Below are 15,538 nucleotides of genomic sequence, written 5' to 3'. Positions count from 1 at the left end.
AACAGGAATGCCCTGTTTGAAGTATTCTGAAGTATTATTTGGAGCTTTAAAAATTGTGATTTATTCCCTTTGGTGTTTCAGAAACATTTTCAGAGGCTTACGGAGAGTCACAAAAATGAGATCAAAGATACAGATAAAGGCGTTAAGGTCAAGGAACGAAAAGGGGGAGTAGGAAAGTGGAAGCAGAGTGAGGAGAAATGCACGTCGCGATACCTGTGACGGTACCAAAGGTGGGGCTTAAAGTTCAGCTGGCAGCTCCTGGCAGCGAAAGTAAAAAGGGAAATTCGGAAAAAAACAACAAAAAAAAAAGGGAAATTCGGGTACAAGGTCTTCAGTGTCTGAAGATGAACACATTGAGATAAGAGCACGGCTTCTGCTGGGACTCAGGCCTGGGAGTGGTATTGCCTCTGGTGGGTTTCTGGAGTTCTCGAGCAGGATAGGGTCTTTGACACTATGCCGTTCAGTAGAAGCAGTTCTGTGCAGGGCCACATCAGTGTCACCCGAGTCGGTAAGCTCGGATGTGGTTTCCAGTCCCTGGGACGATGGTCCAGCTGTTTCCCATTATTCTTGTTTCTTTTTTTCTTTTTTTTGATTTTTTAAATGTCTTTATCTTAGAGAGAGAGAGAGAGGGAGAGGGAGAGGGAGTGAACACAAGTGGGGAGGGGCAGAGAGAGAGGGAGACAGAACCTGAAACAGGCTCCAGGCTCTGAGCTGTCAGCACAGAGCCCGACGCAGGGCTAGAACTCATGAACCACGAGATCATGAGCTGATCTGAAGTCGGGCGCTTTACCGACTGAGCCACCCAGGCACCCCCCATTATACTCGTTTCTTAGGAACTCCAAGCTCAGTGAGAAATGCTGCAGCCCTTTTTATAGGCGAGCCCTGACTCAGAGCCTTTGCCGTGGTCCACGGTCAAGCATACTGGGTTTTGTTGTTGTTGTTTTCAGCATCCCCTGAATTCTTTCTGATGGAAAGCCGACCGGTTATCTTTTGGATGTGGGCAAACCATCCGTTGCACGTGAATTGCTGTCTCAGTGTGCTTGCTGTTCAGCTCTTCAGAGGGAGCCGATACCTGTCTGAACAGGCGGCTTGGGTCTGGGGCATAGGAGTTCCCTGTGTCAGAAGGTGCCTGGGCCCTGCGAGCTTCGACCATGAGAGTCACTTTGTCACGTTTGTTTCAGTTGCCTGGGATTGCGGTGACCCAGTGCCAGTCGACTTGGCACACGTTATAATTTGCGTTTGTTTGTTTGTTTGTTTGTTTGTTTATTCAAGGGACGTGTAATGAGTCCTCGAGGTGGCACAGGCACTGTTGGTAGGCCCTGGTGAATGCAAGCTTTGGCTTTTCCTTCGAAATCTTTCCACAACCAGAAAGGTCCAAAGGTGCGTCTCCCAGAGAGAGCCCCTTCTTTGTATTATACCTCCTTGCCACCAGAGGGAGCCACATCCCTACCAGGAAGTTCAGGAGGTCTTGGCAAAATACACGCCAACAAACCTGGTGTTCCCCAGTTGGTGTCTTAACTGTGATGTTGTAAGTGTCCTGGCCTCTGTGGTTTATAACGGGAATGCTGCTCGGATTGTTGCATCCTTGCCCTCACACCTTGACTTTGGTATATCACTTGGCTCCAGAGGCTTAAGCCTCTCCTTTTAGTGTGTACGTGTGTGTGCATATGCATGTGTGCTTGTGTGTGTGTGTGTGTGTGTGTGTGTGTGTGTGTGTGTGTGTGTTTGGTGAAAAGTGATAGAGAGAGGTAAACCTTTATTTACCTTTATTTTAGGTTTGCTTTTTCTGGGTCAGGTGTTCTGTATGCAGCTCTGGGTGGGTGGGGGAAAGGAGTAAGTGCTAGTCTTTTTCTTCTCCTTTATAAGCAAAGTATATGAGACATTGGTTTAGCTGTATTCCCCAGACTGCCTCATAATGCTCTCATCTGTTACAAGACCTGTCATCCGCTACTCTGACAAGTGTGTGCTTCAGTACCTGGGCACTTAGCTCTGTGGGGATGCATTTGCTGGCTAAAGCCCAAAAATCTAATTAAAGTTGTACCCGTCACCCAGCTGGCTAATCCCATGTGCTTTGACAGGAGCAGGTTTAATTTCAGGGTAGTTCATCCTGAACCCCTCTGGTTTCACATGCGTTTGTTGATGGATAGCTCCAGATGAGATTATGACAGCGTTCAGGGCGTCTCTTGTGATCCGTAGTCAAAACATGGCATTTGGAGACAGTGTCTGTAGGCTGGTTGGGTAGGGCTAGGACCACAGACCTGAAGTAGTGTGACTCAGGAATCAGAGCTCCCCTTGCCTTGTTTTTGTTGCAATCGGGTGGGAAGATTCTGAGTTGGAGTCCCTGTAGACCAATATGCAGTTTAAATGGCCTTTGCTTGAGGAAGTCCTGTCTTTGCAAATTCCAGCCACTCTTAAGAAAGGCTGAGTGCATGGGGCGCCTCCGTCGGTTGGGGTCCGACTTCGGCTCAGGTCATGATCTCACGGTTTGTGAGTTCGAGCCCCACATTGGGCTCTATGTTCACAGCTCAGAGCCTGGAGCCTACTTCGGATCTGTGTCTCCCTCTCTCTCTGTCCCTCTCCCCCACCCCCTCTCTCAAAAATAAATATTAAAAAATTAAAAAAAAAAAAAAGAAAAAGGCTGAGTGCAGAGACTTGGGTCAAAACCGGGTTTGAGTTCTGGCTCCACCACTGGCTCGCTGTTGGACCGTGAGCCAGTAACTTTGCCTTTCCAAACTGTGGGGTCCATTTCTTCTTAGAAGAAGAGCTTAGTTGTAAGGATTGTCTGAGATCGGGGACAGCACTTACGAGCATAACACCTGGCATGTCACAAACGATCAGTGAGTAGTAGCTGTTCTGATGGTGGAGATGATGCCACTCCCCTGGGAACGAGAAACTTGGCAGTTCGAGTCGGTATCTTAGGAGCAGTGGGCAACAGTGCTGGGCTTGGGTTCGAATCTTGGCTTTGGCAGGTACTTAGCTCTAAGCCTCTAGGTCAGTTGCTTAACTTCTCTCAGCTGAGGTTCTCTCCCCTGAAATGGGGTTGATTATACCCATTTTAGGATTAAATGAATGGATGGTAACATTTAATGCATGAGAAAGCAGAGGTTCCTGGCACGCAGAGGCAGATGTGTTGGACTCCTCCTCGTTCCTCTTTTCCTGCTTTTAATTGTGTGGCAGGTGCTGGCTCAGGACTTCAAATGACAAACCACTGCCCGCTAGAATCTAATGGACACTGTTGACTAATAAATGTGGTCTGCCCGGTTACCAGCCAAGTCAACAAAGCTGTAAATTTCTTCCTTGATCAACACTCACCTCTCCTCTGAAGAAAGTGCTTGTCTGTTCCTTTCCAGCTGATTGATCCCTCTAGGAAGGGGGGCAGAACCCTTTTCGAGTGACGGATTCTGTAGTACCTCAGTGGCTTGTGCACGGGGCTGCTGTGGAGGCTGGTGTAAAAGGCTGTTCCCATCAGTTTTCACGTGGAATTGCTGTAGTCTCTCTGGGGGCACAGACAGAAAGGCTTTCCCTTATCTCTGGTTCTTACTTTATAATTTCTGTGCCAGGCTCTGTCCTGGGCGCTGGGAGCACAGGACTGAATCAAATCAGACACAGTCTCCGAAGGAATCTGGCAGAGAACTAGAAACACAGACAGAGAGCTAATTAAAATATAGCGAGATAAGTGCGGGTAGGGGGATGGGCCAGACGCTTTGGGAGCACAGAGCATGGATCTACACTAAGAGCAGGGGTGGGAGTGGGGAGGGCTTCACCGAGGAGGAGGTTTGGAGGGGAGACTTGAAGGCTGAGTACCTGTTTGCTGGTCAAGGGAGAGCCTGTGCGGACACCTGGGGAGCATGCACGAGCCTGGCACAAAGAAGAACAGTGAGTGGCTGGCAGAGAGGAGAGGGCGGAACGCTCCATCACACCCCGGCTGGGGTTGGAGAGAGCGGTGGTGCCTGATGGCTGTTAAGTGACTCAGCTGGGCCTTGACCCCTGCCCGGTTTGAACTCTGACTCCTTCGTCCCTCCTCCGCCCAGCCAGCTTCCTGGTGAAAGCCACACTGAGTTCCTTGCTCAGAACTTTTGTAGTCCCCGCAGCCAGGACCACACAGTGCCACACGCGTGTGTCAGATCTCTGTGGTGAGCCCGGCTCATTCCAGCAGTTTCCGTCTGTCCATTTATTCATTCATTGAAGCATATGAATTCTTTGTTCAGATGTAGCTCTTCTGGAGAGAAAACGTGAAGGCAGGGCTGCTCGGGGAGAAGTGAGGTGGGAGGCCGGGCACCCCCTCCCCCACCATGTCACCCTCCGCCGCCCCCAGGGGCGACAAGGCTTCGGAACATGGGCTGGACACCGCTCTCTCATGCTAATTCTGGAAATTCTTACATCACTGGGTTCCTATACCTCATTAAGATTTTGGAGAAGTTTCCTTTGTGTATTCAAAAAGGTAACCACTGAGCACTCTGACAAGCTTTCTCACGGCGAAACCCGAGAAGGTGGAAACTTGATGGATGAGAACCTTCTCATTCTCCATCTGGCCGGAGATAAAACAAACCAGCTGACTGCAGAAGGAAGTAAGAGGGCCTGGCTTTTCATTTCTAATGTGATTCTAAGATTATAGGCATATTTTATTTTTAAAATAATCTGCTTCTTTTTTCTGTCATTCTCCCTGTGATACGCAAAGGCGACGCTCAGCTCAGTGTTGGTCCAGAGCGCACCTGCGAATCTTAAGCAAAATCGCCCATTAGGTGAAAAGTGAGGCCACTCGGTTGATGTCACTGCACGCAGATCCTCCTGTGGCAGCTCTCTTCTGGAAAGCAAGGTGGTGGTCTGGTACGGGAGAGGGGTTTTCAGACTCTCTTCCCTGTCCCTTGGTCCAGAAGCAAGTAAGACAGGTGCACCTGAGGGGGTCTGCAGGTTCCTCAGGGTAGTGGCTTCTTGCACTAAAATCAAATACAGATTTCCGTGTTTGTCCCCAAGCCAACCGGGTCCGTTGTTGGAGGAAGGCCCAGGAGTGTGCAGTTAGAGGATGCCGAGGGCCAGCCTTGGGTTTTGCTAATCCCCGGGCTTCCTGGGCTCCCTTTGAAAAACCACTGGTGTGGGGGCACCTGGATGGCTCGGTCGGTTGACTGTCTGACTCTTGATTTGGCTCAGGTCATGATCCCAGGGATGAGGGATCAAGGTCCTCATTGGGCTCTGCGCTCAGTGTGGAGCCTGCTTGGGATTCTCTTTCTCTCTTTCTCTTTCCCTCTCCCTCCCTCCTTCCACCCCTCCCCTACTTGTGTGCGCATGTGTGCATGCATGTGTGTGCATGTGCTCTTTCTCCCTCTGTCTAAAAAAGAAAAAAAAAAGAGAAAAACCACTGGTTTAGTGGTTTAGCGAAAAGAACGTGAATAGACCTGCTTTAAATCCTGATTCCGCCACCTTTTCCTTTGGGTAAGTTGCCGGTGTATTTGAACCTCTGTTTCCTGATTGGTAAAATGGGTGGGGTCAGAGCATCTGCCCACAGGGGTGTTGTGAGAGCTGCGTGAGGGGATGGTTGTAAAGGGCCCATCACTGTCCTAAACGCTGTAGAGGTTTGCAGAGAAAGGTGGTGTTTTGGGAGGACGATCGCTGAGGGCCAGAGCAGTCCGGGAGGGCCTCGTGGAAGAGATGGCACTGGGAATGGACCTTGCAGGGTGAGCATGCTGTCTCCAGGCAGAACTGGGGGGAGCTGTACTGTCTATTTCCAGATGGAGAGGGACAGGTGGTCAGGCGAGGTAAGGCTACAAGGTAGGCTGGAGCCCGTGGCAGGAAGTAGGGGGGCCTGGGACGAAGGTTTGTTAAGCAAGGTGGCTTCATTCCGCAGTTAGCACGAGGTTACTGCGGGGTCCTGGGCAGAGATGTAATGATCGGGGTGTGTGTGTGTGTGATTTGGTGGGTGAACGCAGAGATAGACCAGTTAGGAAGCTGTTGCGCTTGAGCAACTGAGAGCTGATTTCTGAAGAAGGCAGAGGCAGGGGGGTGGAGGGAGAGGAGGGCTGAGCAGGGAGGACATTTTTCTCCCCAGTACTTCCGGTTCTACCTGTCCCCTTAATACTTCCTCAAGGGAGGACGGGGGACTGTCCGGGTACTCAGGGTCCCGGTTCACCAGGCCAGCCTTGCTGATGCGTGGGTTACTCTCCCTTAAGGCAAGAACCCAGGTTCCGGATTCCCTAGCTTTCTTGCTGCAGACCTAACCAGGCCTGGCACTTGTTGGGCAGATGGCTCCCCTGAGCTGCGTGTACCCTCCTCCTTCAAAAAGCAAAACCCAGAACAGCCGTGTTTTATCAGAAAGCCCTGCTTCGGGTAGGCCATTTTCACAGACTTGTACTTTGATTCCCAGTCTGTGGTTGGTTCAGCTCCTGTGAGAACTCCAGGGGGTTGGAGGTAGGGGTAGTTGGCAGGGCGGGATTTGGGCACTCGTGTCCACGTAAAATCGCCACATACTCACCCTTCATCTCTCGTGTGCTCTGCGCGGAGGCTGGGCTCTCCCTTCAGGCCTGAGTCACCTGTCAAGGTGTGTGTGAGAGCCAGGGGGAGGAGCGGGATTTGGGGCCCGGTGGGTGGTGATGCTGTGGCCACAGGAGGAAACCTGGGAGTAGAGGTCCGCCTGGAGGATATGCGTGCAGAGGGCGGGAGATGACGTAGTGTCGTTTCCTGTGCACCTGCTGTGCCGGGTACCCATCGCACATTCTCTCATTTAACCCTCCGGGGACCCTAGGAGCCTGTACCGTTATCCCCATTTACTGGAAAGGAAACACTCAAAGATTTTTGTTATCTATCTGTGGTCACACGGCTAGTTAGCGGTAGAGCCCGGATTCGAGTCTACTTCTGCCTATCTTCACAGCCTGGGGATATTGAAAGAGGTTTGGGGAAACCACCCAAGATTATCAATTTTCGGTTCTGATTGTTTTGCTCAGGCGAGACATGCCGTCTCCATGCCTCCCCTAAACATTTATTATAACTCCACTGGTGCCGAGCACAGGAGCCTGTCGGCGCCTCTGTGTTGCCATGGCAGCTGCTCCTCCTCAAGGCCACCTCAGCACACACGTGCCCCCCTCCCTGCAGTGGGCCTTTTACTTCAAGCCTTCTCTGACTGCTCTTCGCGTGAGGTCCAGGGTCCTTGGTCCTGCCCCATTCATTAGCAGGAGGGCATAGCTTTCAGGCTGGATGTTTTGTCAATCCCGAGTCCTTGAGAAACTGTGACATTAGCTTGGGGCGTTGGAATTATTGACCAGTGGCAGCCGGTGTCCCAGAGTGGTTTTCTATTTCTTTGGTCTTAACAGAGGTGCGGTTGGGTGAGAGAGCACAGAATTTGGGGTCTGACCGACCTGGGTTTGAATTTCAGCACTAGAACTTACTCGTTGTAAAGCTCTGTAAACAACTTTCAGCCTCCGTGAGACTTGGTTTCCTTTCTATAAACACAGGACTCAATACTTACCATGTATGCAGTCATCAGGGCTCAGGATGTTTTATGTCCAAGGGCCTTGGCACATGCTTGGCTCAAGGCGGGTGCGTGGTAAATAGTAGTTTCTATTACAAATGGTTATAATAAGAGAAATGCTTTATCCTGTTTGGTGTCCTGACTTTCCCTGAGACTCTGATTTACGCTGAGGGCCTTCTACCACCAAAAATACACACACACACACACACACACACACACACACACACACACACACACACATATTTGCATAGGCTCCTGGGGACCCATTCAGTGGACCTCAGATTAAGCACCTCTAATCTTGAGGAATGACCCAGTTACATGTCCTTTGTGGGATTTTGGAACAGGTCATTTTCATGTGGTCAACTCTGTTAGTTTGGGGAACATGTGGAAGAAATGTGGCATATTGGTCACCTTTCTCACTTAAAACATGCAAGTTCTTAATCTAGGTACCCGCATTAAAATTATATAAGCAAATGAAACGGGAGAGCGGAGTAAATTGCTGTACATGCACATAGACACTAGAACTTGAACCAGACATTAAAATAATGCGTCTGATGGGGGTGTTTACGTGACGGAGAGAACGGAATCAAGGAAATAGTGTAAGTGGACCAGTAATTACTATGCGTGTAAATGGTGTACACTTTTGACTTAGCATGATGCAGAAGTATTTTAAGATTAAAAAGGAGGCATGATCTTTTCAGGATGACCTTTCCAAGATGGCGGGCAAACTTATTGTGAATTTAAAGATGTACCTTTTGGCTTAACACAAGATTTTATGGTCCCTATGATCCAGTTTTTAGGAGGAGGTTTCTTTCTTTCTTTTTTTTTTTTATTAACGTTTATTGATTTTTGAGACAGAGAGAGACAGAGCATGAACAGGGGAGGGTCAGAGAGAGAGGGAGACACAGAATCTGAAACAGGCTCCAGGCTCTGAGCCGTCAGCACAGAGCCTGATGTGGGGCTCGAACCCACGAACTGCGAGATCATGACCTGAGCCGAAGTCGGACACTTAACCGACTGAGCTACCCAGGCACCCCTAGGAGGAGGTTTCTACGAGCAAGTGTCAGATAACTGTAGGTGGATGGGGATCATTTCAAAAGAAATCCAGACCCTGGTCATAGTGTGGAAGTGAGCTTGAGAGGCTGGTAACCAGAGGTGGCATCAGGCGGGTGCTGTCCCTTGGTGACCATGATTGTGGGTAAATAACTTTACCTGAGCCTGTTTCCCCATTCATAAAATGGGGAGCATCCCATCTACCTGATCCGTCCGTCCGTCGATCCATCCATCCGTCCGTCCTCCCAGCAGATATTTATTGAGTGCTATTCTGGTTGTTTATTGCATTTGCCATTCCTAGGTGTTGCTGCTGATGTTGTTCTAGGGGCTGTGTTCTGAGCACCCTGGTTCTTTTTGGTGGGAAATGGTATTTAAAGACTACAGTCTGGATGCCGGGGAGGATGCTGATTTTAGGCTCTCGCAGTGAAAGGAAGGAAATCGCAGAAAGTAGAAGTTCCTCTTGATAGTTGGAATTCATATTTACAAAGACATGTTTGTACTTATTTTTGTATTTGTATTGGTTTTCACTTAGGCTCGTAGTCTTGGTTCTCATCACATTAATAATTACTTATTTAATAAGTGTATATATACATGCACAGTTTCAGAATAACAATACAAATATTGCTTCCAGCACGATTACTCAAACAGTGTAAGATTTTCTGCAGTGGTTCCTTGTGTCCTTGGAGAAGTACCCCACTTAGGGGCATATAAATTACTCTGCTTTTAAGTTGCTGAAATAACTCCTCCCTGTTTGGCTAAGCAATCAACTTGATATACAGTTCGATTTATTTGTTTGTTTGTTTGCTGTGCTTCTGATTTTAGGAGATTTTTATGTTGTTTTTCAAATAGTTACCTAAACATTTAAACGGCTTCGACTGTCACATCTGTAAAATGAGTTCTTCTCCCTCCTTCTACCATGTTCTCTTTTATTTCCCTATTGGCAACCATCTGATTTATTTTATAGTTAAATACATGACAGTATGCTATACATTCTTTTTTTTTTTTCCTCCTGGGGTCCTCCTGAACCCCACCTGAGCAGTATATTCTGAAGATTACTGTAGGGCAGCGTATTTAGAGTCCTCATTCTTTTTTCTTTATTGGTTCTGAGTGCTCCATTGTGAGAATGTCCCATAGTTTATTCCTTTACTGGTGGATATTTGGGTGTTTCCAGCTTTTTGCTATTATGAATAGTACTTCAGTATTACAAATAGTGTATATCCTGAGGTAGTTATAATCACGCTGTTGACTGTTGGTTTTGTGGTTTTCTCCCTGACATTATAACACGAGCATTTTCCATGTTACTTGTGAATGTCATTATTGAAGATAATTTTTTTTTTCCCTGATCAGGAAAGTAATATAGACTTATTTAGAGATTTTAGAAACTCAGAAAAATAAGAATGAGTTGAAAGTCACCCACAATCCCACTGTTTAGGTATACTGTTCTTATTTTGACGTGTTTCCTCATGGGCTTAACAATATTTTGTGTAAGCATTTAGGAAACAATCAGCATCATATTATATAGCATCCTGGTTTGGTGTTCCTCAGAATTGTGTGCTTTTTTTTTTTTTTATACCATACTGTTTATAATTAATTCCCTATTGTTGGATATTTAATTTCTTTCTGGTTTTCGGTATTATAAATAATGTTGTGATGAATGTGCATAAAGCTTTTTCCAAATTTCAGCTTATTCCTTTTTTTTTTTTTTTTTTTTTAAGTTTATTACTTTTGAGAGAGAGTGCGTGAGTCTGGGAGAGGCGCAGAGAGAGAGGGAGAGTGAGAGAATCCCAAGCTGACCTGGTACGGGGCTTGAACCCACGAACTGTGAGATCATGACCTGAGCCGAAGTCGGACGCTTAACCGACTGAGCCCCCCGCCAGGCGCCCCCTCAGCTTATTTTTGAAGCTGGTTTTCACGAGACCTTCTGTGAGAAGGAAGCGCATGTTTGTTAAACACATCTGTTCGCTTGCTCTCATATAGTGGAAACAGGTGAGGGAGTGTCCCCTTGAAATCTGTGAAATAAATTCTGTTTTTTCTTTTCCTTTTGGTAGGACCTTAGGAATGAAGTTGAGAAATTACGCGATGAAGTGAATGAGAGAGAGAAGGCCGTGGAGAATCGTTACAAGAGTCTTTTGAGTGAAAGCAATAAAAAATTGCACAGTCAAGAGCAGATGATCAGAAGTCTAACAGGAAGTATGAATCCAAAGGACTTGTTGCTTCGGGTACCAAAGCTTCTTTTTCTTTTGTGTTTAAATCTGTTGACTTGCCATAGGTCGTTTTGTTGAAAAACTCTTTTGCAGAAATGCGTATATAAAAATAAGGCTGGCAAAAATGATTATAGCCTTCGCTGCTGTGTGTCAGAGCACATCAGAGCTTTCTTTATGTCCTTTGGACGCCAGCCACCAGCAAGAAGGGAAGGGACTGATTCTGGGTCGTACGACTGGTCAGCGGCAGAGCGCGATTGAGGCCCTGGGCTGTTTCGCTCCAGAGGCCGGCCCGCTTCACCGAGGTCCTTCCGCTGTGAGTGCCTGCTGCTCCTGACTTGCACCGTGGCCTCTGACTCTGTGCTTTTCCTCTAACTGTCCCTTTTTGTCGCGGAGTACCCCTCTCGCTTGATCGTATAGTGAAGTTTTGATTTAGTGCAGGTGTACAGGTAAGCCAAGCTGGACTCACCATGGGCATTTAACTCTGCCTCCTACTGGAGCCTTGTTGAGATGACAGTGAAGGGGTGAAAGATACAAGCCCACAGGACTGAGAGCCTTTGGGTGATTTTATTACTTTCACTCAAAAGTGAAATAAGTACCAATAAGAAGCAAGCTGGTTTACCCTACAGAACCCAGAGAGGCGCAGCAGGCAGATGAGGGTCCTGGTCCCTTTGTAACCAGGAGATTTGGCTGGAATGCTGGGCAGTTCGGTGACTGCGTCCTCTTCACCGTCTCCCTGCTGAACTTAAACCAGAGAAGCTCTGGCCTGGGGGTCACCAGATACAGCTGAAGGCAGGAGTGGGTCTCTTGGATGCAAACGAGGAGAGAGTGGAAGCCTACATTCCCAGCATGAGAGTCCTTGAGGGGAGAAAAGACAGTTGGGCGTCTTCCAGCAGGACAAGCAAGTCCCCACTTGGTCCTCTCACAACGAGCCTGCACTGCCCTGCCCTTTCCACACTCAGAGCCTCTGAGCACTTTTACCTTTCAAGGTAGCTGGATGGCCTGAGTTCCCCAAACAGAAGAAAAGTGTCTTAAGAGGAAAGACAGACAGACAGACAGCACAAAGCTATGTGGAGGCAGCAGAAACCAGAGGATGTGAAGCAGACCAGACAGCTCTCCAGAGGCTCTATACTATAACTTCTTTAGATAGGAGCCAAGATCGGGATCTGAAAAATAAAAGATACTTGGAAAAGAAGAATGAGCTGTTGGAAATTGCAAGTGTGATTACAGATATAAAAAGTTTCACAGGAGAGTTAGAAACACTGGAAGATAAAGTTGAGTGAGTTTTCCAGAAAATAGAATCCAACAAAGAAACAAACAGGGGTGAGAAAATGAGAGGGAAGCAATAAGAGCTGTAGAAGCCTGACTCAGGAGCTCCGATCTCTGGCCAACAGGAGGTCCCGAAAGATGGGACAAGGCAGAGCAGAGGAAGGAAAACCTGACTATTAGGAGAGCTTCCGGAGCGGAAGGACAGACACCTGTGCCTCAACAGGGTCTGCTGCGTCTCTCACACAATGAGTCGTGAGTGACCCACACTGCCAAGGCACGTCCTTGTGAAATAGTAGCACGTGGGGATAAAGAGAGGCTCTGAGAGGCTTCTAGAGCAAGATGCAAAGGACCCAGACTCGGAATAACATCAGCGGTCTCAGCAGCAACACCGGAGGCCAGAAGGCAGGAGAACAACACTTTCAGAGTGTGGGGGAAGAGTGACGTCCAGCCCAGCATTCTGTACTCCGCTGAGCTGGCAGCGAGAGGGGGGCAGACAAAGGCGTTTTCTGGCATTCGGTGCCTAAAATCCTATGCCTCCAGGGTACCCCCTTGCAGGGAACTCCTGAACAGTGACCCTGTCCATACAAATGAGAAGCTAACTGGACAGGACAGAGACGTGGGATCCAGCAAGTAGGGGATTTTCCTAGGTTGTGGTGACCAGAAGTGCCAGGGTGCAGAGAGCTTGTATTTGAGTGCTTTCGAGAGAGGGCCTCCACGTTGGGCTTTCTCCGAGAAACAGAAACGGAGCCCTTCCCTTACCTGGTGTGTCTGGCTCCATCTAGAGACATTTGAAAGTTATTTTAGAGAGTTTAGAGATGAATTTACATTAAGTACCTAATTTAGTTTCATGAACTAAGTGGACAAATAGAGCAAAGCACTTGTTACTGATTCCAAGGAAAGCAGAGAAACAAGCACGAAAGGAGATGTGCTCACGGGAGGGCCACGTGGGTGAGTCGTGGACAGTATTTGTGTGGTCATGATGCTGTGAATGCGGACTGTCATTTGAATTGAAATTGTAACTATCAGGAAAAGTGCTGAGGTGGGGAGGCAGATGATGTAAGAGCCAAATCCCTGAACTTGCGCCGTAGGAGCCGAGACCCATGTTACTTTCACAAGTCAGGCCGCGGGAGAGTAGGAATGTAATATAAATAGCGGAAGAAGCCGAGGGGCTGGAAGCTGTGTTTTCCTGGGAGTGGGGCCCGGAGGTGAGGAGAGGTGGGGGCTGACGTTCTCCCTGTAAGCCGTGCTGTGCTGTTTGATTGTTACACAGCGTATATGTATAATTGGACTTTTAAAAAAAGGAAAATGAAAAGCATTACTTCAAGCGCAGCTGTATTATAGCAAGTCTAGAAATTCAGTATTGGTTATTTGGTTTCTAATTTTTCCTGGGACAGTTAAAGAGGTTTTTATAAGAAAAAGTGCCTCTGTTTTTTTCATGTTTGTGCTGATCTCCTTTCTCATAAAAGCTTGACATGATGAAGTAAGTCTGATAGGTTCTTAGGAATGAGAGGTGGTTCTCGTCCTTAATTTCTGACCCAGAGTGGACAGACCCCTAGCTAGGGAGTTTCTAGGTTTTAAACACTTAGAGATAGATTCCATGCTTGAACTTGGCCACGAGATCAGAGAAACGGTCTCCAGTCCTGTTGTGTTGTCAAATGCCAGATCTTCTGAAGGGGTCGATGAGGGGGACTGTGTTGTGCGTCATCACGAGGATGCTTTCATCTGTGACCACACCTCAGAACGCTTTGCAGTTTTTCTTCCCGAAGTCCAGTTTCCTTGTGGATATCGATGGTTCAAGTTTGGTCAAATTTGTGATGTTTCGAGAGAGACGGGATTTTGTTGGGTTGCGATAAACACTTCCTCTATCATCGCAGGAAGCAGACCCGGAGGTCACGCCCTGGCCAAGGGGGACCCAGGATGGGAACCCCGTCCCATGGGGCCAGGCCTGGGCTTGGTGCTCCACACCCGTTGGGCAGCCATCTCGGTGGTGGGGAGAAGGGCTTTGTAACGACTGCCACCACCTTGCCTGTGCCGTGCCCGCGGGCTGCTTTTCTCCTCGGGGTGCTGGCTGCGTTACAGTTTTGTGATTGCCTAGTATTTGGGGATGATGGAAATTTTTTCGAGGAAAATAATGTGAAGAAAAAATAAAATATCTTCCCTTCAAGAGTTCTGGACAATCTGTTACGAAGACTTTTTTTTTTCCTTGATGAAAACTTCCTCACGATTTGTTTCCATAGAAATTCAGTGAAAAAGATTCGGAAGCAGTCCAGCAGAACCGTCATTCACAGACCGGGGAGGATCTCACGGTCAGGAGTGAAGACTTCCCGGAAAAGTGCTCTTTGTGGCGGTCACCATGCAAACGGCTCTTCTCCGAGGTAAGCTTGACCGGAGGCAGACGTCACACGTGAATTCACGTTCTCTCCCGACACGTATATGATATCTGCTCTCATCTAGAGCCCCTCCAGTGCCTTCTTGCCAGTAATTGAGCTTCTAACAGATACGGGGAGGGTTCTTAGTCTGTCTGCCTTACAGATTAGTGTCCATTAGCTGAGCACTGGCATTTGCAACACTCAGGAAACTGGTAAATCACAGCTCGTTGAAGACGAGCCTAGGGGTTGCCTGGGTGGCTCAGTCCGTTAAGCATCTGACTCTTGATTTTAGCTCAGGTCATGATTTCACAGTCCGTGGGTTTGAGCTCCGTTTCAGGCTCTGTGCTGACAGTGCGGAGCCTGCTTGGGTTTCTCTCTCTGTAAACCCGCTCGCGTGCTCTCTCTCGAAATATGAACTGTAAAAAAAATTGGAAAAAAAAAAAAAAGAAAAAGATGAGCCTTGTATTTGCTGTCCCAGGGTTCACCTCTCAAGAACTATGTTATCTCTGTATGTAATTTCTGTGTTAAGAAAATTTTCCTGTTCAAATACACACGAAAACTGGCCCAGCAGGCCCTCCTTCCTGGTCTGGCCTCAGCTTGCTCGCCATCATCTCTAACTACAGCTGACTTCTTGCAGATTCCTGAAAGTGCCGTGTTTGTGCCTCTCTCTGTGCCTTCGCACGTGCTGTTCCATCTGCCTGGAGTGGCTTTTGTGTCCTTGTTTACTGGGTGACTCCTAAACATCCCTAAAGGAGCCCCTGTGGTGTCGCCTTCCCTGCCCCTGCTTAGCAGTGACGTCTCCTCTTCCTCCCTGGCGCTCAGCACTTTGCACGCCCATCCTCGTGTTGGTGTTATGGGATCCCCATAACACCCATCACCATAACACCCGAGTGGTGCCCCTCACCCAGGCCCTTACACACCACGGATGGCACCTCAGGGTAGGGGACTGGAATTCGTGTGTGAATCCCGATGCCTGGCCCAGTGCGTGGCCCAGTAAGCAAATGTTTGTTGAGTGAAGAAATGATGGTTCGTGTGACATACATACAGATTGCTCTGACCCCCAGCTTGCATGTGATGCAACTTGGCAGCCAGATGTGGGAAAGGAGAGGAGCTCACTGTAGGCCAAGGTTTTGGTTTTTTTTTTCCCCTTAAACCTGGCTTTAATTAAGTTCATACATTCAGAAGAC

The 15,538-nt window shown here is 48.1% G+C and overlaps 1 protein-coding gene across 1 annotated transcript in view; it reads left to right on the top strand.

Annotated features, from left to right (window-relative positions):
- CDK5RAP2 (CDK5 regulatory subunit associated protein 2) overlaps positions 1–15,538 on the top strand; it is a 169,608-nt gene that overhangs the window by 63,641 nt on the left and 90,429 nt on the right. Inside the window, exons 13-14 of the mRNA XM_042965100.1 lie at positions 10,561–10,731; positions 14,220–14,357. Of these exons, the coding sequence (XP_042821034.1) occupies positions 10,561–10,731; positions 14,220–14,357 (309 nt within the window). The remainder of the gene's footprint in view (positions 1–10,560; positions 10,732–14,219; positions 14,358–15,538) is intronic.

This window comes from Panthera tigris, chromosome D4, assembly GCF_018350195.1.
Source record: "Panthera tigris isolate Pti1 chromosome D4, P.tigris_Pti1_mat1.1, whole genome shotgun sequence".
NCBI classification, from domain to species: Eukaryota; Metazoa; Chordata; class Mammalia; order Carnivora; family Felidae; genus Panthera; species Panthera tigris.
The sequence above is the reverse complement of the archived record's forward strand: the minus strand, read 5'-3'. Positions and strand labels throughout refer to the sequence as shown.